The sequence below is a fragment of the Arachis ipaensis genome, chromosome B10, assembly GCF_059453495.1.
Source record: "Arachis ipaensis isolate K30076 ecotype BB chromosome B10, ASM5945349v1, whole genome shotgun sequence".
Taxonomy (NCBI): Eukaryota; Viridiplantae; Streptophyta; class Magnoliopsida; order Fabales; family Fabaceae; genus Arachis; species Arachis ipaensis.
In genome coordinates this window covers 149,077,379-149,104,977 of record NC_142435.1, presented here as the reverse complement: position 1 = coordinate 149,104,977, position 27,599 = coordinate 149,077,379, and the positions used below count along the sequence as shown (strand labels likewise).

Here is a 27,599-nt window from a genome sequence, read left to right as displayed (position 1 = left end):
TAAATTTAAACATTAAAAAATAATTTTTTTTTGGTGACTAACATTAAAAATTAATTGTAACACATCTAAAATTACGATGTTATACAGAAAATATTTTTAAAACACATCCATGTGCACTTTTCGATTTTGGATGAACGACAGCGGAGAATGACTTCTCGATGTGCACCTCTGAGTTTTCCATGTGCGCCTTTGAATTTTCGACATGGCGCAAACGCGCTTCTTTGAGTGTTTTGTACGAGTTTAATTAATAATTTGATAGTTTAAGGTTTATTTTATATTTTTAAAATCAAAATTTTGAATTTTGAATAATTTGATTTTTAGATATGTATTTAAATTATAATATATTAATAATTAAATATATTAAATCTGAAACAAAAATTTAAATTTTAAATTTTAAATTTTAGTTTTTTTAGATTGTATTTTGAATGTGTATTTAATTTTAAAAAGACAATAAATCTATTCATAATTTTTAGTCGTGTTTATTTTAATTTTTTTTAATTATTGTAATAAAAAGCTGAATGTTGTAAAATTTTTAAAGGATACCTAGTTAAACAATTTATGACAGAGCTAATTTTAGGATTTGTCCAATTGCAGAACAACTTTCTTTTCTAGTGAATGGCTGCGGCATGTTTTGTAATCCCAACTTAGAGAATGTTGCAGAGCAGCCATGGGGGTAACTTGCCAAAACGGGGAGGAAGAGTTTTTTTAATTTTTTTTTTTATTATTTTTGTTGTTTGGACCCGCCGGAAATACGAATAAGACAAGCCACACCAAAATAATAAGAGAAAGGCACACAACAATGTTTAAAATAACAGAACAAAAAGCTGCAGAAGCAAAACTTTGAATAGGAACCAAATTTTAACAAGGCTGAACCAAGCTCTCAACATAATCAAATACATCGAAGAGAAGATTGTTGGCCAAGAAATTAACGCGTTTAACACTATTGTCTCTTCGGTCATAAAAAACTTCCTCAAAAAGATGACTGCCTCTCAACATGAAGATATTTCCATCCTCAAATATAAATCCTGGAAATAGCGTTTTAACAATACCGAGATGGTGAAAACTAATCTTTAGCAATTGAGTCCAAGAATTTTCATCTCCAAACTCCTTCATTTGCCATGCAATAAGATGAGTGTTCTTGTAATCATGAAGAAGATACAGGCTATTTCCCCAAACTCCCAGAGTTGGCTGTTGACCGGGGATCTCATCGATACCCTTTGGAAGCAGAATCTGTTTATGTGTATCAGATTTCAGGTCAAAAGAAACAATCATTAACATATCAAGTGTAACAGCAGCCCAATCATAATGAGCTCCATGCGGGTTACGGAGACCTAGCCAATTAAGAGTGCCACCGATGAACTGGCCATTATCTTCACATGAAAACGGAAAAGCAGGGAAACTGTTGGCCCTTTTCCAAGAACTGCCACCGAAGCTATAAACTTGCGCAGTTACTGTTCCAGAAGAATCCCGACTGACAGTCACTACCTTGTAACTGTCACTTGACTCATCATACCCAAACCCAAAAGCAGTATGCACATTGACACGTAAGCACGGCGAGTTCTCTGAAATAAACCCTGTGAGAGGGTTCAATAAACGCAACCAGATATCGCAAATATCCTTGTTGGGGTGGCAAAGAATACGGGCCACACAAACCAACCCGTTGCATGAACCCGAAACCCAGTCTTCTAGGTGTAGAGAGCGGCGATTCTCTTGAGCATCAAGAGTGGATGATGGATTTTGGATGAAAGATTCAACGGTAGTCAACACTAAGCCCCGTTTTTTTTCTTCGTCGCGGGGGAAAGTTGGTGTTCGCGTAGACAGGAGGATGGCATTATTGGGTGAACGGTGAAGGTGAAGTTTGACGAAGTGAGGGTGGGAGATGATGGAGTTCCATGACTTGCACACAAGCTTCAGGCGCGTGACAGGCTTTGCAGGAATCCAAGAGAGGATCTCCATCACCACTTCACACAAGAAGAGCGCCGCTGTTAGGTGTTGAGCCGCCATGTGCATACTCTCAAAATGCAATTGCAAATGTAGTTTTGGCACTATAAGGTAGTTTGATAAAGCTTTTATTTTTAAAAGGTTTAGTATTTATATTTGTTAAATTAAATTAAAAATAACTTTTAATAAATACAAGTAGTAATAATTATGTTTGGTAAAATAATTTTTAAAATTTAAAAATATTATAAAAGATATAAATTTAATTGTTAAATTTAAAAATTTGTTAATATTAGACTTTTAAATTTTAAATTTTAAAAAGTTATACCTTAATTACTTTTAAATAATAATAATAATAATAATAATAATAATAATACAGATTAGTTTATTAATTTTTTTTGTTAAGGTTGACGTTGACGTTGACTTTGATTTTGATTTTTGAGTTACTTCTATAAAAAAAAGCAGTTGGATTTGGATATGAAGGAAATGAAGTATCTTTAGTTGAGAGAAACTCTGCTGCTAATTGCTTCTAATCATATCATTTCGTTTCGGACTAAATTTTACTTCTAAGGTAAGAATTCAGCTCTCTCTCTCTTTTTTAATTAGTGGTCCACAATTAGAGGGAGAGACTGGAATAACATCTGCTGATAGAATTAATGAACAACATTTTGGTCCTATTTATTTGTTCTAACTTGTTACTAATTACTTAAGAATAATCATCATTAACAAATATTAAGAAATTTGTGTGTGGTTTTATTTCAAGACTATTCTGATTATTTTTTTAAAACAAAAAGTTCAACACAATAAGGTGGAGCAACTAAAAAGTACAAAATTATTAAGTAACAAAACAAAAAGTTAAACTGTAGTATTTCCGATATTATTATCAACAACTAAAAAAATTAAAATTAGTCCACTTTTTGTAAACTAATATTGTTATTTACTGGTAACTGTAGGTTCTTATTTAAACCAAAGAAAATATGACTGCTGCTATTATGGGAGGGGCATTACTCTTTGCTTATGTTCAGGTGTTGTTGGATAAGATCATTTCCAATGAGTTTTTGGACTTCTTTAGGAGAAAGAAAGCTTAATGTTTCACTTCTTGAAAAGATGAAGGTGACATTACTGAGTGTTTAAGCTGTTCTAAATGATGCCGAGGAGAAGCAGATCACAAATCCTGCTGTCAAGGAATGGTTGAATGAAAGTGCCAAGGTGCGAAACGTCTTTTCCTCTCGTTTCGGACGATCATATGGTATGATCAATTCTAAAAGCAGCTCCCTCATTAAGTTTTTGTTATGATACCCCTCCCCTCCCAACCGTCTCTCTACAACAGCATTTTAAGATATATAACTTTTTCAATGACAAAAAATTCTCTCATTAGGCAATACTTCATCGTCTTTTTTTTGTATTAACTATCTCACAGCAACAAAATTCAGAATACACATAGTTACCATCCTATTAGACATATATGTAACAATTTAAGAAAGCAATCTTATTTTAGTTGCTATTCTATTAGATATGTATCTAAAGATCCAAGAAATCATATACTGCATGACAAATTTACTCCGAATAAAAAAAGAACTAAACAATACTCTGACACGTAAGTTTTTTGGTTCCAATACTATTGGAAATGGAGATACACAGGATCAAACCCACCTTTACATAGTCACATAGGAAAAAACTAATGAAGGTATATACATCATGTTGAATTTGAAAAACTAAAACTGGATTGAAGTGATGACCAAACATTATTAGACTATTATATACATCATGTTTTATTAAGTTCGTAAGATGTTAAAATAGTCATGATAAAAGTGAACTGTCTACAAATTTGGACCCAACAACAAAGAAGTAGCTAAAATAAGAAAACACCCAAAATAATCACAATGACATGAACTTTGCTGTGCCTACATGAAATATAAGAATTTAAAATAACAGAACAAAAGCACTTTGAATAGGAACCAAATTTTAACAAGGCTGAATCAAGCTCTCAACATAATCAAATATATCGAAGTAACAATTGTTGGCCAAGATATTAACGCGTTTAACACTATTATCTCTTCTGTCATAAAAAACTTCCTCAAAACGATGCCGGCCTCTCAACATGAAGATATTTCCATTCTCAAATATAAACTCCGGGAATAATAGCCTTTCAACACCGAGATGGTGAAAACTAATCTTTAGCAATTGAGTCCAAGAATTTTCATCTCCAAACTCCTTCATTTGCCATGCAATAAGATGAGTGTTCTTGTAATCATGAAGAAAATACAGGCTATTTTCCCAAACTCCCAGAGTTGGCTTTTGACCGGGGATCTCATCGATACCCTTTGGAAGCAGAATCTGTTTATTTGTATCCGATTTCAGGTCAAAAGAAACAATCATTAACATATCAAGTGTAACATCAGCCCAATCATAAGCACCTCCATGTGGGTTACGGAGACCTAGCCAATTAAGAGTGCCACCGATGAAGTGGCCATTATCTTCAACAGAAAACGGAAAAGCAGGGAAACTGTTGGCCCTCTTCCAAGAACTGCCACCGAAGCTATAAACTTGCGCAGTTACTGTTCCAGAAGAATCCCGAATGACAGTCACTACCTTGTAACTGTCACTTGACTCATCGTACCCAAACCCAAAAGCAGTATGCATACTGACACTTAAGCACGGCGAGTTCTCTGAAATAAACCCTGTGAGAGGGTTCAATAAACGAAACCAGATATCGCAAATATGGTTGTTGGGGTGGTAAAGAATACGGGCCAAACAAACCAACCCGTTGCATGAACCCGAAACCCAGTCTTGTACGTGTAGAGAGTGGTGATTCTCTTGAGCATCAAGAGCGGATGATGGATTTTGGATGAAAGATTCAACGCTACTCAACACTATGCTCTGTTTTCTTTCTTCGCCGAGGGTGAGCGGTTGTGTTAGCGTAAACAGGAGGATGGCATTTTTGGACGAACGGTGAAGGTGAAGTTTGACGAAGTGAGGGTGGGAGATGATGGAGTTCCATGACTTGCACACAAGCTTCAGGCGCGTGACAGGCTTTGCTGGAACCCAAGAGAGGATCTCCATCACCACTTCACACAAGAGGACCGCCGCCGTTGGGTGTTGAGCCGCCATGTGCATACCCTCAAAATGCAATTGCAAAGGTAGTTTTGGCATTATAAAGTAGTTTGATAAAGTTTTTATTTTTAAAAAATATAGTATTTATGTTTGGTAAATTAAATAAAAAATAATTCTTAATAAATATAAGTAACAATAATTACGTTTGATAAAATAATTTTTAAAATTTAAAAATACTATAAAAGACAAATTTAACTGTTAAATTTAAAAATTTGTTAATATATAAGATTATATTAGACTTTTAAATTTGTTAATATATAAGATTATATTAGACTTTTAAATTTTAAATTTTAAAAAGTTCTACCTTAATTATTTTTAAATAATAATAATAATAATAATAATAATAATAATAATAATAATAATAATACAGATTAGTTTATTGATTTTTTTGTTAAGGTTGATGTTGATTTTGACTTTGAGTTTTGAGTGACTTCTCATCAAAGAAGAAGCAGCTGGATCGGGATATGAAAGAAATGAAGTATCTTAGTTGAGAGAAGCTCTGTTGCTAATTGCTTCTAATCATATCATTTAGTTTCGGATTAAATTCTACTTCTAAGGTAAGAATTCATCTCTCTCTCTCTTTCTCTCTTCTTTAATTAGTGAGGTCCAAAATTAGAGGAAGAGACTGTAATAACATCTGCTGATAGAATCAATAAATTACATTTTTGTCCTATTCATTTGTTCTAACTTGTTACTAATTACTTAAGAATAATCATCATTAACTGATTAAAATATAATTGTAAATCCATCAAATACTAAAAAAACTTGTTTGTGAGAAATTTGTGTGCTATTAATACACTATTTCTCCTGTAAACTAATACTGTTATTTATAGGGTCTTATTTAAACCAAAGAAAATATGGCTGCCGCTATTGTGGGAGGGGAATTACTCTCTGCTTCTGTTCAGGTGTTGTTGGATAAGATCATTTCCAATGAGTTCTTGGACTTCTTTAGGAGAAGGAAGCTTAATGTTTCACTTATTGGAAAGAAGAAGATGAAGTTAAAGACAAGATTGATTTAAAAGCATGGGCATGTGTTTCAAAGGATTTTGATGGTTTTCAGGGTCACTAAGACTGTGCTTGAATCGGTTACCTCAAAAACAACAAATACTGATAACTTGAATACTCTGCTATGCAAACCTTTCCTATCTTCCATTTGACATCTCTTGATAGTGAAGATTGCCGAACACGCATTTGGAGCAAATAATTCCAGTGAAAGGTCCAACATAGAAGAAATTGGAAGAGAAATTGTGAAAAAATGTGATGGTTTGCCTTTAGCTGCAGTTGAATTGGGGGGTCTTTTTCGCACCAAATTGTCGAGAAATGATTGGAATAAGGTACTTAGAAGTAACATTTGTGATCTGCCAAATTTGAAAGTGCAACCTGCTCTGCTACTAAGCTATCATTTCCTTCCGGCTCCTTTGAAACATTGCTTTGCTTATTGTTCAATTTTTCCAAAGAACTCAGTCTTAGAAAAAGAGATACAAGTTCGGTTATGGATTGCAGAAGGCTTAGTACATGTGTCAAAAAGTAAGAAAATCCTGGAAGAAGTTGGTGACGAATTCAATTTTCAGGGGAAGATTGTTGACCCCTGTGATGCTTCACAAGCCAATATGAAGAAGAAAGAACAAATTGAAGATCTATCATTAGAATGGGATAGCTGCACTGCTCAAGAGTCCCAACATCTTGTATTGGAGCACCTGCAGCCTTCAACAAACTCGAAGAAACTAACCATCAAATTCTATGGTGGAACCTGGTTTCCGAACTGGTTAGGTAATTCCTCATTTGCACTATCACCTGTTGGACAGCTTCATAATCTTAAAGAACTCATCATATTTGATATTATCTCAGTGAAGACTATTGGTCCTGAATTTTATGGAATAGAGTTTAAACAAAGAAAGAAAAAGAAGGATTTTTAAAAAAGACATAATGGTTCACGAGTTTAAAATTGGTATTCAAAATACTCATGTGTTGTTTCAATAAGTGATGCCAAAAATTGGTTACAAGTCTACGATTTGATCTTGCAAAGCATAGATTGAGTTGTCAAAATGGCGGAAATGATAGTTACAGTACCTGGCTTTTACACTAGGCAAACTAAACATGGCAGTAGCTGCATTGTGCAGTTGCTATTCCTGTCAAATTGGGAATGTAAGATAGCTATAAGAAACATTTGACAATTCAAATGAGTTAATTCATGAGCTGAGGTTTCTAGTGAATGCAATAGGGAACAACTTAGTATTAGCAGTGCAGCAACGTCAGCAAATAGTGATAGCATCAAACTTATCATGTTATAGTTCAATGTCAATTGTGACTTTTAGCAGCATATTTTCTAGTGCATTGAAACAAATTTTTTTCAGCTGCTAATGTAATATGTAATTCTTGGACTTGATAATTTTGTTGACAAAACAGCAATAGAATACTAAAAGCAGCTCCCTCATTAAGTTTTTGTTATGATACCCCTCCCCTCCCAACCATCCCTCTACAACATCATTTTAAGATTTTAAGTACATCAAAAAATTCTTTCATTAGTCAACATTTCATCATTTTTTCTTCGTACTAACTATCTCACAGTAACAAAATTCAAAATACACATAGTTACCATCCTATTAGACATGTATGTAACAATCTAAGATAGCAATCTTATTTTAGTTGCTATCCTATTAGACATCTATCTAAAGATCCAAGAAATTATATGCTGCATCACAAATTTACTCCGAATAAAAAAAAGAACTAAAAACAATACTCTGACACGTAAGATTTTTTGTTCCAACACCATTGAAAATTGAGATACACAGGATCAAAACAACCTTCACATTGTCACATAATTTCCACGGAAAAAACTAACGAAAGTATATACATCATAGATAGGGTACTTTTGGCAGGGCAATAGGATGTCATAATTTATTTCCATCCTTATATTATTCATTCCTATGACTACTGTAAATAAGAATTCAGCTTGTCATCAAGCTTATTCGCCATACAAAACATATGTCATGAAAAGATAAAGTAACCAATAACTAAATAAAGTGAATTTTTCATTACTTTTATAATAGGATAGTCGCAAAAATCAATCTTCCCTCCAGAAAATGATGTTCTAGATTCTTACTAATGAAAAAATCAACGCAACTTCATTTGTCTGTAAACTTCATCCAACAATTAGCAAAAATGAATAAACTTATGCAACAAGTAGTCATGATAAGAATGTTAGAATTTTTTGTATATATAAAGTTTGCAGCCAAATCAAAATTGATTTTTAAATTTGGACCCAACAACAAGAAGTAGCTAAAGTAAGAAAACACCCAAAATAATCACAATGACATGAACTTTGCTGGGCCTACATGAAATATAAGAATTTAAAATAACAGAATAAAAAGCTGCAGAAGCAAAACTTTGAATAAGAACAGAATTTTAACAAGGCTGAATCAAGCTTTCAACATAATCATATGCATCGAAGTCAAGATTGTTGATATTAACGCGTTTAACACTATTATCTCTTCGGTCATAAAAAACTTCCTCAAAACTATGCCTGCCCATAAACATGAAGATATTTCCATTCTCAAATATAAACTCCGGTAGCAATAGCATTTCAACACCGAGATGGTCAAAACTAATCTTTAGCAATTGAGTCCAAGAATTTTCATCTCCAAACTCCTTCATTTGCCATGCAATAAAATGAGTGTTCTTGTAATCATGAAGAAGATACAGGCTGTTTCCCCAAACTCCCAGACTTGGCTCTTCACGGGGGATCTCATCGATACCCTTTGGAAGCAGAATCTGTTTATTTGTATCCAATTTCAGGTCAAAAGAAACAATCATTAACATATCAAGTGTAACAGCAGCCCAATCATAATCATCTCCATGCGGGTTACAGAGACCTAGCCAATTAAGAGTGCCACCGATGAATTGGCCATTATCTTCAACAGAAAACGGAAAAGCAGGGAAACTGTTGGCTCTCTTCCAAGAACTGCCACCGAAGCTATAAACTTGCGCAGTTACTGTTCCAGAAGAATCCCGAGTAGCAGTCACTACCTTGTAACTGTCACTTGACTCATCATACCCAAACCCAAAAGCAGTATGCACATTGACACGTAAGCACGGCGAGTTCTCTGAAATCAACCCTGTGAGAGGGTTCAATAAATGGAACCAGATATCGATAATACCATTGATGGGGTCAAGAAAACGGGCCACACAAACCAACCCGTTGCATGAACCCACAACCCAGTCTTCTACTTGTAGAGAGCGGCGATTCTCTTGAGCATCAAGAGTGGATGATGGATTTTGGATGAAAGATTCAACGCTACTCAACACTAAGCCCTGTTTTTTTTCTTCGTCGCGGGGGAAAGTTGGTGTTCGCGTAGACAGGAGGATGGCATTTTTGGGTGAACGGTGAAGGTGAAGTTTGACGAAGTGAGGGTGGGAGATGATGGAGTTCCATGACTTGCACACAAGCTTCAGGCGCGTGAGAGGCTTTGCAGGAACCCAAGAGAGGATCTCCATCACCACTTCACACAACAGGAGCGCCGCTGTTAGGTGTTGAGCCGCCATGTGCATACTCTCAAAATGCAATTGCAAAGGTAGTTTTGATAAATCTTATATTTTTAAAAGGTTTAGTATTTATATTTTTTAAATTAAATTAAAAATAATTTTTAATAAATTCAAATAGTAATAATTGCATTTGGTAAAATAATTTTTAAAATTTAAAAATATTATAAAAAATATAAATTTAATTCTTAAAATTTAAAAATTTGTTAATATTAGACTTTTAAAATTTAAATTTTAAAAAGTTATACCTTAATTATTTTTAAATAATAATAATAATAATAATAATAATAATAATAATAATAATAATAATAATAATACAGATTAGTTTATTAATTTTTTTCTTAAGGTTGATGTTGATTTTGACTTTGACTTTGAGTTTTGAGTGACTTCTCATCAAATAAGAAGTAGCTGGATCTGGATATGAAGGAAATGAAGTATTTTAGTTGAGAGAAGCTCTGCTGCTAATTGCTTCTAATCATATCATTTGGTTTCTGACTAAATTCTACTTCTAAGGTAAGAATTCAGCTCTCTCTCTCTCTTTTATCCTATTTATTTGTTCTAACTTGTTACTAATTACTTAAGAATAATCATCATTAACTGATTAAAATATAATTGTAAATCCATCAATTACTAAGAAATTTGTTTGTGAAAAATTTGTGTGCTATATATTAATCCTTATACACTACTTCTCTTGTAAACTAATCCTGTTAATTACTGGTAACTGTAGGGTCTTATTTAAACCAAAGAAAATATGGCTGCTGCTATTGTGGGAGGGGCATTAGTCTCTGCTTCTGTTCAGGTGTTGTTGGATAAGATCATTTCCAATGAGTTCTTGGACTTCTTTAGGAGAAGGAAGCTTAATGTTTCACTTCTTGCAAAGATGAAGATGAAGTTAAAGACAAGTTTGATTTAAAAGCATGGGCATGTGTTTCAAAGGATTTTGATGTTTCCAGGGTCACTAAGATTCTAAAACATCATTTTAAGATCCTAAGTACATCTAACTTTTCCAGTGGCAAAAAATTCTCTCTTTAGTCAATACTTCATCATCTTTTCTTCGTATTAACTATCTCACAGCAACAAAATTCAGAATACACATGGTTACCATCCTATTAAACATGTATGTAACAATCTAAGAAAACAATCTTATTTTAGTTGATATCCTATTAGACATGTATCTAAAGATCTAAGAAATCATATACTGCATGACAAATTTACTCCGAATAAAAAAAGAACTAAACAATACTCTGACACGTAAGTTTTTTGGTTCCAATACTATTGGAAATGGAGATACACAGGATCAAACCCACCTTTACATAGTCACATAGGAAAAAACTAATGAAGGTATATACATCATGTTGAATTTGAAAAACTAAAACTGGATTGAAGTGATGACCAAACATTATTAGACTATTATCATTTGTTTGTGTGATTAGTTTTATTAAGTAGCTAAAGTAAGAAAACACCCGAAATAATCACAATGACATGAACTTTGCTAGGCCTACATGAAATATAAGAATTTAAAATAACAGAATAAAAAGCTGCAGAAGCAAAACTTTGAATAGGAACCGAATTTTAACAAGGCTGAATCAAGCTCTCAACATAATCAAATACATTGAAGTAACAGTTTTTGGCCAAGATATTAACGCGTTTAACACTATTATCTCTTCGGTCATAAAAAACTTCCTCAAAACGATGCCTACCTCTCAACATGAAGATATTTCCATTCTCAAATATAAACTCCGGGAATAATAGCCTTTCAACACCGAGATAGTGAAAACTAATCTTTAGCAATTGAGTCCAAGAATTTTCATCTCCAAACTCCTTCATTTGCCATGCAATAAAATGAGTGTTATTGTAATCATGAAGAAGATACAGGCTATTTCCCCAAACTCCCAAAGTTGGATCTTTACTGGAGATCTCATCGATACCCTTTGGAAGCAGAATCTGTTTATGTGTATCCGATTTCAGGTCAAAAGAAACAATCATTAACATATCAAGTGTAACAGCATCCCAATCACCTCCATGCGGGTTACGGAGACCTAGCCAATTAAGAGTGCCACCGATGAAGTGGCCAATATCTTCATCAGAAAACGGAAAAGCAGGAAAACTGTTGACCATCTTCCAAGAACTGCCACGGAAGCTATAAACTTGGGCAGTTACTGTTCCAGAAGAATCCCGAATGACAGTCATTACCTTGTAACTGTCACTTGACTCATCATACCCAAACCCAAAAACATTATGCGCATTGATACGTAAGCAAGGCGAGTTCCCTGAAATAAACCCTGTGAGAGGGTTCCATAAACGAAACCGGATATCGCAAATATGGTTCTTGTATAGAATATGGGCCACACAAACCAACCCGTTGCATGAACCCAAAACCCAGTCTTGTACGTGTAGAGAGTGGCGATTCTCTTGAGCATCAAAAGTAGATGATGGATTTTGGATGAAAGATTCAACGCTACTCAACACTAAGCCCTGTTTTCTTTCTTTCTCGGGGAAAGGTGGTGTTCGCGTAGACAGGAGGATGGCATTATTGGGTGAACGGTGAAGGTGAAGTTTGACGAAGTGAGGGTGGGAGATGATGGAGTTCCATGACTTGCACACAAGCTTCAGGCGCGTGACAGGCTTTGCAGGAATCCAAGAGAGGATCTCCATCACCACTTCACACAAGACGAGCGCCGCTGTTGGGTGTTGAGCCGCCATCTGCATGCCCTCGAAATACAACGAAGAAGAACGTAAATGTAATTGTATTATAAGTAGCGGATAGGATTTGAATTCTTTAAATTTTAAATTTTATTTTAAAGGATAAAGTGTGTTTTTTTTTTTTTTTATTATTTATCTTATAAATAAGATTAAAAAATTATAAAAAAATCATTTAAAAATGAGTGATCATATTTCAAAATTTAAAAAAATTAAATTTAAATTAATCGTGTCTCTGGCGGCTAGGTTTTAAAATTGATCAGGAAATGAAGAGATGACATGTGTCCTGTTATTGTTGTGTTAGTGGAGATTATTAACGTCGTTTCTGAAAACGAAAAATTTGTGATGGCGCACACATTTTTGGGATTTTATTAATATGTAGAGGTTTGAAAGTAATTTCATTTTCCAAGTTATTTATGGCAGAGCTAATTTTAGGATTTGTCCAATTGCAGAACAACTTTCTTTTCTGGTAAATGGCTGCGGCTTGATTTGTTGATTTTGTGGTGCTGAAATCTTGAAATTTTTGTATAAGTTTTAGGTTTAATTACTCTGCTGATTCCTATAGTTTTGCAAAATTTTCAATTAGATCCTTATATTTTTTTTTAATTGAGTCTTTACACCAAATTTTTTTTAAATAGGTCCCTATACTTTTTTTTTTCTTTTATTTAGGTCTCTATACTTTTTTTTCCTTTTATTTAGGTCCCTGTACCAATTCCTTTTTTTAGTTGGGTCCCTATAAAATTAAGCCAATTACTACTAAGAGGGACTTAATTAAAAAAAAATTGGTGCAGGGACCCAATTAAAAAGAAAAAAAGTATAGGGATCTAATTGAAAATTTCACGAAACTATAGGGACTGACAGAGTAATTAAACCTAAGTTTTATGTTTGTTTTGTGATCCCAACTTTGAAAATGTTGCAGAGCAGCCATGACTGTAACTTGCACAAACTGGGAGCAAGAGGTTTTTTAATTTTTTTTTTTGTTGTTTGGACCCGCCGGAAATACCAATAAGACAAGCCACACCAAAACAATAAGAGAAAGGCACACAACAATCTGATTGTAACTCTAGCAACTCGCAGGTGCTAAGCATTCTTTTCAATTTTGTCAAATTTTTATTTTCATTACACTTCTTTATTTAATTTCTTAATTTTAAGTTTTGAAAATTGAGGGAATAGGATGTTTTTTAGACATTTCATAAAAAAAGAAGTGTCATCTTCTCTTGAAAATACAAAGTACATACACTTTTAATTTGTCGAAATAAATATCTTTCTGTATTTTTAAAAAATCAGAATTATGCATCACATAATAATAATAATAATAATAATAATAATAATAATAATAATAATAATAATAATAATAATCTGGATATGAAGGAAATGAAGTATCTTAGTTGAGAGAAGTTCTACTACTAATTGCTTCTAATCGTATCATTTGCTTTCTGATTAAATTCTACTTCTAAAATAAGAATTGAGCTCTCTCTCTCTTCCTCTCTTCCTCTCTTCTTTAATTAGTGAGGTCCAAAATTAGAGGGAGGGACTGTAATAACATCTGCTGATAAAATCAATAAACCACATTTTGGTCCTCTCATGGCTCTCTATTTTATCCTATTCATTTGTTCTAACTTGTTACTAATTACTTAAGAATAATCATCATTAATTGATTAAAGTATAATTGTAAATCCATCAAACACTAAGAAGTGAGAAATTTGTGTGCTATTAATCCTTACCTACACACTACTTCTCTTGTAAACTAATGCTGTTATTTACTGGTAACTGTAGGGTCTTATTTAAACCAAAGAAAATATGGCTGCTGCTATTGTGGGAGGGGCATTACTCTCTGCTTCTGTTCAGGTGTTGTTGGATAAGATCATTTCCAATGAGTTCTTGGACTTCTTTAGGAGAAGGAAGCTTAATGTTTCACTTCTTGGAAAGATGAAGATGAAGTTAAAGACAAGTTTGATTTAAAAGCATGGGCATGTGTTTCAAAGGATTTTGATGTTTTCAGGGTCACTAAGACTCTGCTTGAATCGGTTACCTCAAAACAACAAATACTGATAACTTGAATACTCTGCTATGCAAACCTTTCCTATCTTCCATTTGACATCTCTTGGTAGTGAAGATTGCTGGTCTTTACTTGCTGAACACGCATTTGGAGCAAATAATTCCAGTGAAAGGTCCAACCTAGAAGGAATTGGAAGAGAAATTGTGAAAAAATGTGATGATGGTTTTCCTTCCCTTACCATTGAATGGATGGTCATTTGACTATTACCTATCAAACAAGGTAATATATGACTTGTTGCCCAAGTTAAAACAGTTGCGGGTATTATCTTTGTCACACTACAAGAATATCTCTGAGTTACCAGACTCCGTTGGAGCTTTAAAACATTTGCGGCATTTAGATCTCTCTGGCACTAACATTAAAAGGTTGCCTTCTGTGGTTTGCAAGCTCTACAATCTACAGAGCTTGCTGTTGTCTGATTGTAAATTTCTCACTGAATTACCTGAGGAGATAGCAATGTTGGTGAATCTTCGCCACCTCGACCTTAGTGGAACTCAATTGCAGGAGATACCGGCACAAATAGCAAGACTAGAAAATCTCCAAACTTTATCTGGGTTTGTTGTTAGCAGACAGCAAAATGGATTGAAGGTGGGAGAATTGCAAAAATTTCCCAATTTGCAGGGGAAGCTCTGCATTTCAAAGCTAGAAAAAATTGTTGACTCCTGTGATGCTTCACAAGCCAATATGAAGAAGAAAGAACAAATTGAAGATCTGTCATTAGAATGGGATAGCTGCACTGGTCAAGAGTCCCAACATCTTGTATTGGAGCACCTGCAGCCTTCAACAAACTTGAACAAACCAACCATCAAATTCTATGGTGGAACCTGGTTTCCCAACTGGTTAGGTAATTCCTCATTTGCAAACATGGTGTATTTGTGCATTAATCCAGTTGTTCTCTACTTGAGTCACAATTTTCTGTTGAAGTAGATAACAGAAACATTATCAATGCATCAAATCTATTCAGTGAATTAATGCTTGGTCTTAATTCTCTTGAACAATTACATATCGAAGGCATTCCTTCTCGGACCGCCATCCCTAGAGATGGTCTGCCGGAAACGTTAAAGAGTTCTGTTCTTCAAAAATTGTGAGAACTTTCAATTCTCAAAAATTGTAGTTTATATTTCCATTGACAACTAAGTCCGTAATTTAGTAACTTGCATATACGCACTTATTTTTCCATTCACTTCTTCCGCAATGAAAGTTTTGCAAGCTATTAATAAATAAATATTGATCCAAATTTGTTGGAATAGAGTTTAAACAAAGAGAGAGAAAGAAGGATTTTTAAAAAAGACATAATGGTTCAAGAGTTTAAAATTGGTATTCAAAATACTCATATTTTGTTTGCATAAGTGATGCCAAAAATTGGTTACAAGTCTACAATTTGATCTTACAAAGCATAGATTGAGTTGTCAAAATGGCATATATGACAGTTACAGTACCTGGCTTTTATATTAGGCAAACTAAACATGGCAGTGGCTGCATTGTGCAGTTGCTATTCCTCTCAAATTGGGAATGTAACATAGCTATAAGAAACATTTGACAATTCAAATGAGTTCATTCATGAGCTGAGGTTTCTAGTGAATTCAACAAGGGACAACTTAGTATTAGCAGTGCAGCAACGTCAGCAAATAGTGATAGCATCAAACTTACCGTTTTACAGCTTTTAGCAGCATATTTTCTACTGCATTGAAACAAATTTTCAGCTGCTAATGTGATATGTAATTCTTGGACTTGATAATTTTGTTGGCAAAACAGCAATAGAACACTAAAAGCAGCTCCCTCATTAAGTTTTTGTTATGATACCCCTTCATCCCAACCATCCCTCTACAACATCATTTTAAGATCTTAAGTACATCTAACTTTTCATCATCTTTTCTTCGTATTAACTATCTCACAGCAACAAAATTCAGAATACAGATAGTTACCATCCTATTAGACATGTATGTAAGTATGTAACAATCTAAGAAAGCAATCTTATTTTAGTTGCTATCTTATTAGACATGTATCTAAAGATCTAAGAAATCATATGCTGCATGAAAAATTTACTCTGAATAAAAAAAAGAACTAAAAACAATACTCTGACAAGTAAGTTTTAACAAAAAGCTGAATAGGAACTGAATTTTAACAAGGCTGAACCAAGCTCTCAACATAATCAAATGCAATGACGTAACGATTGTTGGCCAAGATATTAATGTGTTTAACACTATTATCTCTTCGGTCATAAAAAACTACCTCAAAACGATGCCTGCCTATCAACATGAAGATATTTCCATTCTCAAATATAAACGCTGGAAATAGCCTTTCAACACCGAGATGGTGAAAACTAATCTTTAGCAATTGAGTCCAAGAATTTTCATCTCCAAACTCCTTCATTTGCCATGCAATAAAATGAGTGTTCTTGTAATCATGAAGAAGATACAGGCTATTTCTCCAAACTCCTAGAATTGGCTTTTGACCGGGGATCTCATCGATACCCTTTGGAAGCAGAATCTGTTTATGTGTATCCGATTTCAGGTCAAAAGAAACAATCATTAACATATCAAGTGTAACATCAGCCCAATCATAATCAGCTCCATGTGGGTTACGGAGACCTAGCCAATTAAGAGTGCCACCGATGAAGTGGCCATTAATATCTTCAGGAAAAAAAGGAAAAGCAGGGAAACTGTTGATCGTCTTCCAAGAACTGCCACCGAAGCTATAAACTTGTGCAGTTACTGTTCCAGAAGAATCCGGAATGACAGTCACTACCTTGTAACTGTCACTTGACTCATCATACCCAAACCCAAAAGAATTATGCACATTGACACGTAGGCACGGCGAGTTCTCTGAAACAAACCCTGTGAGAGGGTTCAATAAACGAAACCAGATATCGCCAATATCGTTGTTGGGTTGGCAAAGAAAACGGGCCACACAAACCAAACCGTTGCATGAACCCGAAACCCAGTCTTGTCCGTGTAGAGAGTGGCGATTCTCTTGAGCATCAAGAGTGGATGATGGATTTTGGATGAAAGATTCAACGCTAGTCAATGCTAAGCCCCATTTTTCTTCTTCGTCGAGGGTGAGCGCTGGTGTTAGCGTAAGCAGGAGGATGGCATTTTTGGGTGAACGGTGAAGGTGAAGTTTGACGAAGTGAGGGTGGGAGATGATGGAGTTCCATGACTTGCACACAAGCTTCAGGCGCGTGACAGGCTTTGCTGGAACCCAAGAGAGGATCTCCATCACCACTTCACACAACAGAAGCGCCGCTGTTAGGTGTTGAGCCGCCATGTGCAGTTTTGGCATTGTAAGGTAGTTTGACAAAACTTTTATTTTTGAAAGGATTATTTTTTAAAAAGTGGAGCATTTATGTTTGGTAAATCAAATTAAAAATGACTTTTAATAAATTCAAGTAGTAATAATTAAGTTTGGTAAAATAGTTTTTAAAATTTAAAAATATTATAGAAAATATAAATTTAACTGTTAAATTTAAAAATTAGTTAATATATAAGATTATGTTAGACTTTTAAATTTTAAACTTTAAAAAATTCCATCTTAGTTATTTTTAAATAATAATAATAATAATAATAATAATAATAATAATAATAATAATAATAATACAGATTGGTTTATTGTTTTTTTGTTAAGGTTAATGTTGACTTTGACTTTGAGTTTTTGAGTGACTTTTCATCAAGAAGAAGCAGCTGGATCTGGATATGAAGGAAATGAAGTATCTTTGTTGAGAGAAACTCTGTTGCTAATTGTTTCTAATCATATCATTTGGTTTCTAACTAAATTTTAAGAATTCAGGTCTCTCTCTCTCTCTTTCTCTCTTCTTTAATTACTGAGGTCCAACATCTGTTGATAGAATTAATAAATTACATTTTAATCCTCTCATAGCTCTCTATTTTATTCTATTCATTTGTTCTAACTTGTTACTAATTACTTAAGAATAATCATCATTAACTGATTAAAGTATAATGGTAAATCCATCAAATAGTAAGAAACTTGTTTGTGAAAAATTTGTGTGCTATTAATCCTTCTTTACACACTACTTTTCCTGTAAACTAACTGTAGGGTCTTATTTAAACCAAAGAAAATATGGCTGCTGCTATTGTGGGAGGGGCATTAGTCTCTGCTTCTGTTCAGGTGTTGTTGGATAAGATCATTTCCAATGAGTTCTTGGACTTCTTTAGGAGAAGGAAGCTTAATGTTTCACTTCTTGGAAAGATGAAGATGAAGTTAAAGACAAGTTTGATTTAAAAGCATGGGCATGTGTTTCAAAAGATTTTGATGTTTTCAGGGTCACTAAGACTCTGCTATGCAAACCTTTCCTATCTTCCATTTGACATCTCTTGACAGTGAAGATTGCTGGTCTTTACTTGCTGAACACGCATTTGGAGCAATTTGGAGCAATTTGGAGCAAATAATTCCAGTGAAAGGTCCAACCTAGAAGGAATTGGAAGAGAAATTGTGAAAAAATGTGATGGTTTTCCTTCTCTTTGCTGTTGAAAGCTAAGGTGAGTCCTAGTCAAGTTCAGGATTGAGTTAGAATCTGAATTTGTCTCAGATAGGATTGGGTAGATTCTAGGAAGAATTGGTGAATGTAATTCCGTTAAAAGATAGTGAAATTTCGTTATTGTTATGATAGAAACTAGATATAGACTATATTGCATTAAGTAGTCGAACCATGATATATTTGGGTGCAATTCTCTCCTCTCTTATCGTTCCATATTTTTTTCACAATAATTACAGCTTTATCTCATGTTGTGACATAGGAGATAAAAATAGAATATCTCCTTAGTTTTATCTAAAGAAAGCAAAAGTTACAAGACTAGAAAAAATGGTGGCCAAGATTCAACCTCATTCGAGTTTTTTAATTTGAATATGGAACCCAAGGAAGTGTTGAACTCGCGTATGGGGAGGAGGGGTGCTTCACCTCGTTGTGGGATCAGAGGAAGCAGAACTCGGACTCTGCGAGTTGTGTCTCTCAGAATGTAAAAAAAATTACCCAGAACAAAACAAAACGGAGGGTCCGAATTCCATGTTTCAGATTTCAAATTCCATCAGCTGCAAATCAGACCATGCGATTTGTGAAGCAAATTTGTGTACTCTGAATTTTTTTCAACACAAATCGGACCATCGGAGGGTCCGTGTACTCCCACAATCTTAAAAAACACCAAAAATTACCATGTTAAAGTATATCACTTATTTTGCTTCCATATCAAAATTTTTTTGCCACCTCATTCTCTTAGTTACTGACAATCATCACATCATAAATACATAAATAGAGCATCTATGACATAGATAGGGCATACTTAGGGTACTTTTGACAGGATAATATAGGATGTCATAATTTATTTCCATTCTTATAGTATTCATTTCTATTAGTATAATCCCATGGGAATAGATCTTCTCAATTGTTAAAAAAATTAAGAGTGTAAAGTGTGATCTTTAACCCTCTATTGCTCTCTCTTTTATATTTATTCTTGGTCCTACTTATAAAACTAATGGTGAGAGATCACACTTTACTCTCTTAATTGTTAAAAAAAATGGAGAGAATCCATTCCCCAATCCCATGACTACTATAAATAAGATTTCAACTTGCCATCAAGCTTGTTCATCATTTAAAACATATGTCATGAAAAGATAAAGTAACAAATAACTAAATAAAGAAAACTAAATAAAGAAAGTGAAAATTTCATTGCTTTTATAATGGGATGGTGGCTAAAATCATTTTTCACTCCAGAAAATCATGTTCTAGATTCTTAGTAATGAAAAAATCAACACAACTTCATTTTTCTGTAAACTTCATCCAATAATTAGCAAAAATTAATAAACTTATGCAACAAGTAGTCATGATAAGGATGTCAAAATTTTATGCACATGTATATATAAAGTTGCAGATAAATAAAAGTGATTCGTCAACAAATTTGGACCCAACAACAAGAAGTAGCTAAAGTAAGGAAACACCTGTTAAAATATAATTAGGATCAATTAGAATTTTAACACACCCAAAATAATCACAATGACATGAACTTTGCTGGACCTACACGAAATATAAAGATTTAAAATAACAGAACAAAAAAAATGCAGAAGCAAAACTTTGAATAGGAACCGAATTTTAACAAGGCTGAACCAAGCTCTCAACATAATCAAATGCATTGACGTAACGATTGTTGGAAAAGAAATTAACGCGTTTAACACTATGATCTCTTCGGTCATAAAAAACTCTCTCAAATCGATGCCTGCCTATCAACATGAAGATATTTCCATTCTCAAATATAAACTCCGGGAATAATAGCGTTTCAACACCGAGATGGTGAAAACTAATCTTTAGCAATTGAGTCCAAGAATTTTCATCTCCAAACTCCTTCATTTGCCATGCAATAAAATGAGTGTTCTTGTAATCATAAAGAAGATACAGCCTATTTCCCCAAACTCCCAGAATTGGCTCTTGAGTGGGGATCTCATCGATACCCTTTGGAAGCAGAATCTGTTTACTTGTATCCGATTTCAGGTCAAAAGAAACAATCATTAACATATCAAGTGTAACATCAGCCCAATCATAATAAGCTCCATGCGGGTTACGGAGAACTAGCCAATCAAGAGTGCCACCGATGAAGTGGCCATTAATATCTTCAGCAAAATACAGAAAAGCAGGGAGACTGTTGATCGTCTTCCAAGAACTGCCACCGAAGCTATAAACTTGCGCAGTTACTGTTCCAGAAGAATCCCGAATGAGAGTCACTACCTTGTAACTGTCACTTGACTCATCATACCCAAACCCAAAAGCATTATGCACATTGACACTTAAGCACGGCGAGTTCTCTGAAATAAACCCTGTGAGAGGATTCAATAAACGAAAACAGATATCGCAAATACCGTTGTTAGGGTGGCGAAGAATACGGGCCACACAAACCAACCCGTTGCATGAACCCGAGACCCAGTCTTGTACTTGTAGAGAGTGGCGATTCTCTTGAGCATCAAGAGCTGATGATGGATTTTGGATGAAAGATTCAACGCTACTCAACAGTGTGCTCTGTTTTCCTTCTTCGCCGAGGTTGAGCGCTTGTGTTCGCGTAAGGAGGAGGATGGCATTTTTGGGTGAACGGTGAAGGTGAAGTTTGACGAAGTGAGGGTGGGAGATGATGGAGTTCCATGACTTGCACACAAGCTTCAGGCGCGTGAGAGGCTTTGCAGGAACCCAAGAGAGGATCTCCATCACCACTTCACACAACAGGAGCGCCGCTGTTGGGTGTTGAGCCGCCATGTGCTTACCCTCAAAATGCAATTGCAAAGGCAGTTTTGGCATTATAAGGTAGTTTGATAAAGCTTTTATTTTCAAAAAGTGTAGTATTTATATTTGATAAATTAAATTAAAAATGATTTTTAATAAATATAAGTAGCAATAATTATGTTTGGTAAAATAATTTTTAAAATTTAAAAATATTATAAAAGACATAAATTTAACTGTTAAATTTAAAAATTTGTTAATATATAAGATTATATTAGATTTTTAAATTTTATATTTTAAAAAGTTTTACCTAAGTTACTTTTAAATAATAATAATAATGATAATATTACAGATTAGTTTATTGATTTTTTTGTTAAGGTTGATGTTGACTTTGTTTTTGACTTTGAGTTTTGAGTGACTTTTCATCAAAGATGAAGCAGCTGGATCTGGATATAAAGGAAATGAAGTATCTTAGTTGAGAGAAGCTCTGCTGCTAATTGCTTCTAATCATGTCATTTGGTTTTTGACTAAATTCTACTTCTAAGGCAAGAATTCATCTCTCTCTCTCTTCTTTAATTATTGAGGTCCAAAATTAGAGAGAGATTATAATAACATCTACTGATAGAATCAATAAACCACATTTTGGTCCTCTTATAGCGTTCTATTTATCCTATTCATTTGTTCTAACTTGTTACTAATTACTTAAGAATAATCATCATTAACTGATTAAAGTATAATTGTAAATTCATCAAATACTAAGAAACTTGTTTGTGAGAAATTTGTGTGTTATATATTAATTCTTATTTACACACTACTTCTCTTGTAAATTAATACTGTTAATTACTGGCAACTGTAGGGTCTTATATGGCTGCTGCTATTGTGGGAGGGACATTATTCTCTGCTTCTGTTCAGGTGTTATTGGATAAGATCATTTCCAATGAGTTTGGACTTCTTTAGGAGAAGGAAGCTTAATGTTTCACTTGTTGGAAAGAAGAAGATGAAGTTAAAGACAAGTTTGATTTAAAAGCATGGGCATGTGTTTCAAAGGATTTTGATGTTATCAGGGTCATTAAGACTGTGCTTGAATCGGTTACCTCAAAAACAACAAATACTGAAAACTTGAATACTCTGCTATGCAAACATTTCCTATCTTCCATTTGACATCTCTTGATAGTGAAGATTGCTGAACACGCATTTGGAGCAAATAATTCCAGTGAAAGGTCCAACCTAGAAGGAATTGGAAGAGAAATTGTGAAAAAATGTGATGGTTTGCCTTTAGCTGCAGTTGCATTGGGGAGTCTTCTTCGCACCAAATTGTCGAAAAATGATTGGAATAAGGTACTTAGAAGTAACATTTGGGATCTGCCAAATTTAAATGTGCAACATGCTCTGCTACTAAGCTATCATTTCCTTCCAGCTCCTTTGAAACGTTGCTTTGCTTATTGTTCAATTTTCCAGAGAACTCAGTCTTAGAAAAAGAGATGCTAGTTCGGCTATGGATCGCAGAAAGTTTAGTACATGTGACAAAAAGTAAGAAAATCCTGGAAGAAGTAGGTGACGAATACCTGGTGACGAATTCAATTTGCAGGGGAAGCTCTGCATTTCAAAGCTACAAAAAATTGTTGCCCCTGTGATGCTTCACAAGCCAATATGAAGAAGAAAGAACAAATTGAAGATCTATCATTAGAATGGGATAGCTGCACTGCTCAAGAGTCCCAACATCTTGTATTGGAGCGCCTGCAGCCTTCAACAAACTTGAACAAACTAACCATCAAATTCTATGGTGGAACCTGGTTTCCCAACTGGTTAGGTAATTCCTCATTTGCAAACATGCTGTATTTGTGCATTTATACAGTTGTTCTCTACTTGAGTCACAATTTTCTGTTGAAGTAGATAACAGAAACATTATCAATGCATCAAATCTATTCAGTGAATTAATGCTTGGTCTTAATTCTCTTGAACAATTACATATCGAAGGCATTCCTTCTCGGACCGCCATCCCTAGAGATGGTCTGCCGGAAACGTTAAAGAGTTCTGTTCCTCAAAAATTGTGAGAACTTTGAATTCTCAAAAATTGTAGTTTATATTTCCTTAGACAACTAAGTCCGTAATTTTGTAATTTGCATATACGCACTTATTTTTCCATTCACTTCTTCCGCAATGAAAGTTTTGCAAGCTATTAATAAATAAATATTGATCCAAATTTGTTGGAATAGAGTTTAAACAAAGAGAGAAAGAAGGATTTTTAAAAAAGACATAATGGTTCAAGAGTTTAAAATTGGTATTCAAAATACTCATATTTTGTTTGCATAAGTGATGCCGAAAATTGGTTACAAGTCTACGATTTGATCTTACAAAGCATAGATTCAGTTGTCAAAATGGAATATATGACAGTTACAGTACCTGGCTTTTATATTAGGCAAACTAAACATGGCAGTGGCTGCATTGTGCAGTTGCTATTCCTCTCAAATTGGGAATGTAACATAGCTATAAGAAACATTTGACAATTCAAATGAGTTCATTCATGAGCTGAGGTTTCTAGTGAATTCAACAAGGGACAACTTAGTATTAGCAGTGCAGCAACGTCAGCAAATAGTGATAGCATCAAACTTACCGTTTTACAGTTCAATGTCAATTGTGACTTTTAGCAGCATATTTTCTACTGCATTGAAACAAATTTTCAGCTGCTAATGTGATATGTAATTCTTGGACTTGATAATTTTGTTGGCAAAACAGCAATAGAACACTAAAAGCAGCTCCCTCATTAAGTTTTTGTTATGATACCCTCCATCCCAACCATCCCTCTACAACATCATTTTAAGATCTTAAGTACATCTAACTTTTCCAGTGGCAAAATATTCTCTCATTAGTCAATATTTCATCATCTTTTCTTCGTATTAACTATCTCACAGCAACAAAATTCAGAATACACATAGTTACCATCCTATTAGACATGTATGTAAGTATGTAACAATCTAAGAAAGCAATCTTATATTAGTTGCTATCCTATTAGACATGTATCTAAAGATCTAAGAAATCATATGCTGCATGACAAATTTACTCTGAATAAAAAAAAAGAACTAAAAACAATACTCTGACAAGTAAGTTTTAACAAAAAGCTGAAAAGGAACCGAATTTTAACAAGGCTGAATCAAGCTCTCAACATAATCAAATGCTTCGAAGTAACAATTGTTGGCCAAGATATTAACGCGTTTAACACTATTATCTCTTCGGTCATAAAATACTTCCTCAAAACGATGCCTGCCTATCAACATGAAGATATTTCCATTCTCAAATATAAACTCTGGAAATAGCGTTTCAACACCGAGATGGTGAAAACTAATCTTTAGCAATTGAGTCCAAGAATTTTCATCTCCAAACTCCTTCATTTGCCATGCAATAAAATGAGTGTTCTTGTAATCATGAAGAAGATACAGGCTATTTCCCCAAACTCCCAGAATTGGCTTTTGACCGGGGATCTCATCGATACCCTTTGGAAGCAGAATCTGTTTATGTGTATCCGATTTCAGGTCAAAAGAAACAATCATTAACATATCAAGTGTAACATCAGCCCAATCATAATCATCTCCATGAAGGTTACGGAGAGCTAGCCAATTAAGAGTGCCACCGATGAAGTGGCCACTAGTATCTTCAGCAAAATACAGAAAAGCAGGGAGACTGTTGATCGTCTTCCAAGAACTGCCGCCGAAGCTATAAACTTGTGCAGTTACTATTCCAGAAGAATCTCGAATGAGAGTCACTACCTTGTAACTGTCACTTGACTCATCATACCCAAACCCAAAAGAATTGTGCACATTGACACGTAAGCACGGCGAGTTCTCTGAAATAAACCCTGTGAGAGGGTTTAATAAACGAAAACAGATATAGCAAATATCGTTGCCGGGGTGGCAGTGGCAGAGAACGATATGGGCCACACAAACCAACCCGTTGCATGAACCCGAAACCCAGTCTTCTACGTGTAGAGAGTGGCGATTCTCTTGAGTATCAAGAGAGGATGATGGATTTTGAATGAAAGATTCAACGCTACTCAACACTAAGCCCTGTTTTTCTTCTTCGCCGAGCGTGAGCGCTTTTGTTTGCGTAAAGAGGAGGATGGCATTTTTGGGTGATCGGTGAAGGTGAAGTTTGAGGAAGTGAGGGTGGGAGATGATGGAGTTCCATGACTTGCACACAAGCTTCAGGCGCGTGACAGGCTTTGCAGGAATCCAAGAGAGGATCTCCATCACCACTTCACACAAGAGGACCGCCGCTGTTGGGTGTTGAGCCGCCATGTGCATGCCCTCAAAATGCAATTGCAAAGGTAGTTTTGGCATTATAAACCTTTTATTTTTTAAAAGATTGTTTTTAAAAGTGTAGTATTTATATTTGGTAAATTAAATTAAAAATGACTTTTAATAAATATAAGTAGTAATAATTATATTTGGTAAAATAGTTTTTAAAATTTAAAAATACTATAAAAGATATAATTTTAATTGTTAAATTTAAAAATTGGTTAATATATAATATAAAATACATTAGACTTTTAAATTTTAAAAAATACAAACTAACTTTAAAAAGTTCTATTTTAATTATTTTTAAATAATAATAATAATACAGATTAGTTTATTGATTTTTTGTTAAGGTTGACGTTATCTTTGACTATGACTTTGAGTTTGGAGTTACTTCTCATCATACGAAGGAAATGAAGTATTTTAATTGAGAGAAACTCTGCTGTTAATTGCTTCTAGTCATATGATTTGGTTTCTGACTAAATTCTATTTCTAAGGTAAGAGTTCAGCTCTCTTTTTCTCTTTCTTTCTCTCTTCTTTAATTACTGAGGTCCAAAATTAGAGGGAGAGACTGTAATAACATCTACTTATAGAATTAATAAACCACATTTTGATCCTCTCATGGCTCTCTATTTTATCCTATTCATTTGTTCTAACTTGTTATTAATTACTTAAGAATTTTTATCATTAACTAATTAAAGTATAATTGTAAATCCATCAAATACTATTATGGTTTCGGTGGCTAAGAGAAGGGGGTTGAATCTTAGCCCACTTTTTGCTTAGTAACACTTGCTGACCTTTGAGATAACTTCAGGAGACTTTTTGATTTTTGTCTCGTCTTTAGCCACGAGACTTTTATTTTTATCTCGTCACTTGGCACGAGACTTTTTTTTTTGTCTCGTCACTTGGCACGAAATATTTTTCAGTTTGACCTCCTGTGCAATAGAAACAGAATTGGGGTAGAGAAGAAAGAAAGTTACACCCAGATATATCCTGGTTCAGCTGCTAAGTGCAGTGCAGCCTACATCCAGTCTCCATCACAACCATGATGGAATTTCACTATAATCTTCTTGATTACAGACTGTAAAGTGCTAACCCAACTTACAAGGGGATTCCCACAGAATCATGAAACACAACATAGATGAACAAAGGAACTCTAAGGACATCTATGGCTTTTTCTTTTAATTTTGCACTCTCTGCCTTTTTCCGCTCTATGGCTTTTTCATACAAACATCACTGTTTGCCTTTTTTTCCATGAGACTCAAGACATGACAAAATTAAACAGAAAAATACGAAACAGAATACATTGAAGGAGAAGAAAATCTGTAAGCTTAGATAGCTCTGAGAATCCTGTGCCTTGCACTCTCACTGCTTACTTCTAACTCCTTGCTCCAAACAGTGGTTGTTCTCCCTTTTTATAGAAGAGAGAAGCCTCCACACTTGAAGCCAAAACCCAAGCCAACTTCTTCTTCTTCAAGAAATAGAACCGGTTCGAGCATATAGAGAGAGAAGAGATAACCATACAAAACCCAACATGCAATTACCTCTAGTCCTTTCTTGGTCACCACTTTTTATCAATCCGAGCTCTCCATCCTTGGCTTGCTCTCCAAGATGGATTTCTGGCCCTTGATGCTTCATGATGATGATGACTTCATCTGCTTCAATCTCTGCCTCTACCATCACTTCGCCACTCTAGCTACTTCCTGTGGTAGTTGAGCAGAATCAAAGACAAGTCACGCCTCCAAGAGTC

General features: G+C 34.4%; 7 protein-coding genes across 7 annotated transcripts; all 7 read right to left on the bottom strand.

The window, feature by feature from the left end:
- Positions 1 to 858: 858 nt before the first annotated feature.
- LOC107621194 (F-box/kelch-repeat protein At3g23880-like) lies at positions 859 to 2,010 on the bottom strand. Its single transcript, XM_016323229.2, has one exon. The coding sequence runs from the start codon at positions 2,008 to 2,010 to the stop codon at positions 859 to 861; it is 1,152 nt and encodes a 383-aa protein (XP_016178715.2).
- Positions 2,011 to 3,850: 1,840 nt separating this feature from the next.
- Positions 3,851 to 5,055, bottom strand: LOC107621195 (F-box/kelch-repeat protein At3g23880-like). Its single transcript, XM_016323230.3, has one exon. It carries the CDS (start codon positions 5,053 to 5,055, stop codon positions 3,904 to 3,906), a length of 1,152 nt encoding a protein of 383 aa, XP_016178716.2. The 3' UTR covers positions 3,851 to 3,903.
- A 3,265-nt stretch (positions 5,056 to 8,320) lies between these two features.
- LOC107621196 (F-box/kelch-repeat protein At3g23880-like) lies at positions 8,321 to 9,600 on the bottom strand. Its single transcript, XM_016323231.2, has one exon. The coding sequence runs from the start codon at positions 9,598 to 9,600 to the stop codon at positions 8,458 to 8,460; it is 1,143 nt and encodes a 380-aa protein (XP_016178717.2). The 3' UTR covers positions 8,321 to 8,457.
- A 1,563-nt stretch (positions 9,601 to 11,163) lies between these two features.
- LOC107621197 (F-box/kelch-repeat protein At3g23880-like) lies at positions 11,164 to 12,300 on the bottom strand. Its single transcript, XM_016323232.2, has one exon. It carries the CDS (start codon positions 12,298 to 12,300, stop codon positions 11,164 to 11,166), a length of 1,137 nt encoding a protein of 378 aa, XP_016178718.2.
- Positions 12,301 to 13,928: 1,628 nt separating this feature from the next.
- Positions 13,929 to 17,626, bottom strand: LOC107621198 (F-box/kelch-repeat protein At3g23880-like). Its single transcript, XM_021114748.2, has one exon. It carries the CDS (start codon positions 17,612 to 17,614, stop codon positions 16,469 to 16,471), a length of 1,146 nt encoding a protein of 381 aa, XP_020970407.2. The 5' UTR covers positions 17,615 to 17,626; the 3' UTR covers positions 13,929 to 16,468.
- Positions 17,627 to 20,414: 2,788 nt separating this feature from the next.
- LOC107621199 (F-box/kelch-repeat protein At3g23880-like) lies at positions 20,415 to 21,617 on the bottom strand. The gene has a single exon (XM_016323234.2). It carries the CDS (start codon positions 21,594 to 21,596, stop codon positions 20,448 to 20,450), a length of 1,149 nt encoding a protein of 382 aa, XP_016178720.2. The 5' UTR covers positions 21,597 to 21,617; the 3' UTR covers positions 20,415 to 20,447.
- A 3,080-nt stretch (positions 21,618 to 24,697) lies between these two features.
- On the bottom strand, positions 24,698 to 25,858 carry LOC107621200 (F-box/kelch-repeat protein At3g23880-like). Its single transcript, XM_016323235.2, has one exon. The coding sequence runs from the start codon at positions 25,856 to 25,858 to the stop codon at positions 24,698 to 24,700; it is 1,161 nt and encodes a 386-aa protein (XP_016178721.2).
- Between the last annotated feature and the right edge of the window lie 1,741 nt (positions 25,859 to 27,599).

Excerpts from the sequence above, each read along its gene's own strand:
- LOC107621196 (XM_016323231.2), bottom strand. The coding sequence starts at position 9,600 with ATGCACATGGCGGCTCAACACCTAACAGCGGCGCTCCTGTTGTGTGAA.
- LOC107621197 (XM_016323232.2), bottom strand. The coding sequence starts at position 12,300 with ATGCAGATGGCGGCTCAACACCCAACAGCGGCGCTCGTCTTGTGTGAA.
- LOC107621194 (XM_016323229.2), bottom strand. The coding sequence starts at position 2,010 with ATGCACATGGCGGCTCAACACCTAACAGCGGCGCTCTTCTTGTGTGAA.
- LOC107621198 (XM_021114748.2), bottom strand. The coding sequence starts at position 17,614 with ATGGCGGCTCAACACCTAACAGCGGCGCTTCTGTTGTGTGAAGTGGTG.
- LOC107621200 (XM_016323235.2), bottom strand. The coding sequence starts at position 25,858 with ATGCACATGGCGGCTCAACACCCAACAGCGGCGGTCCTCTTGTGTGAA.
- LOC107621199 (XM_016323234.2), bottom strand. The coding sequence starts at position 21,596 with ATGGCGGCTCAACACCCAACAGCGGCGCTCCTGTTGTGTGAAGTGGTG.
- LOC107621195 (XM_016323230.3), bottom strand. The coding sequence starts at position 5,055 with ATGCACATGGCGGCTCAACACCCAACGGCGGCGGTCCTCTTGTGTGAA.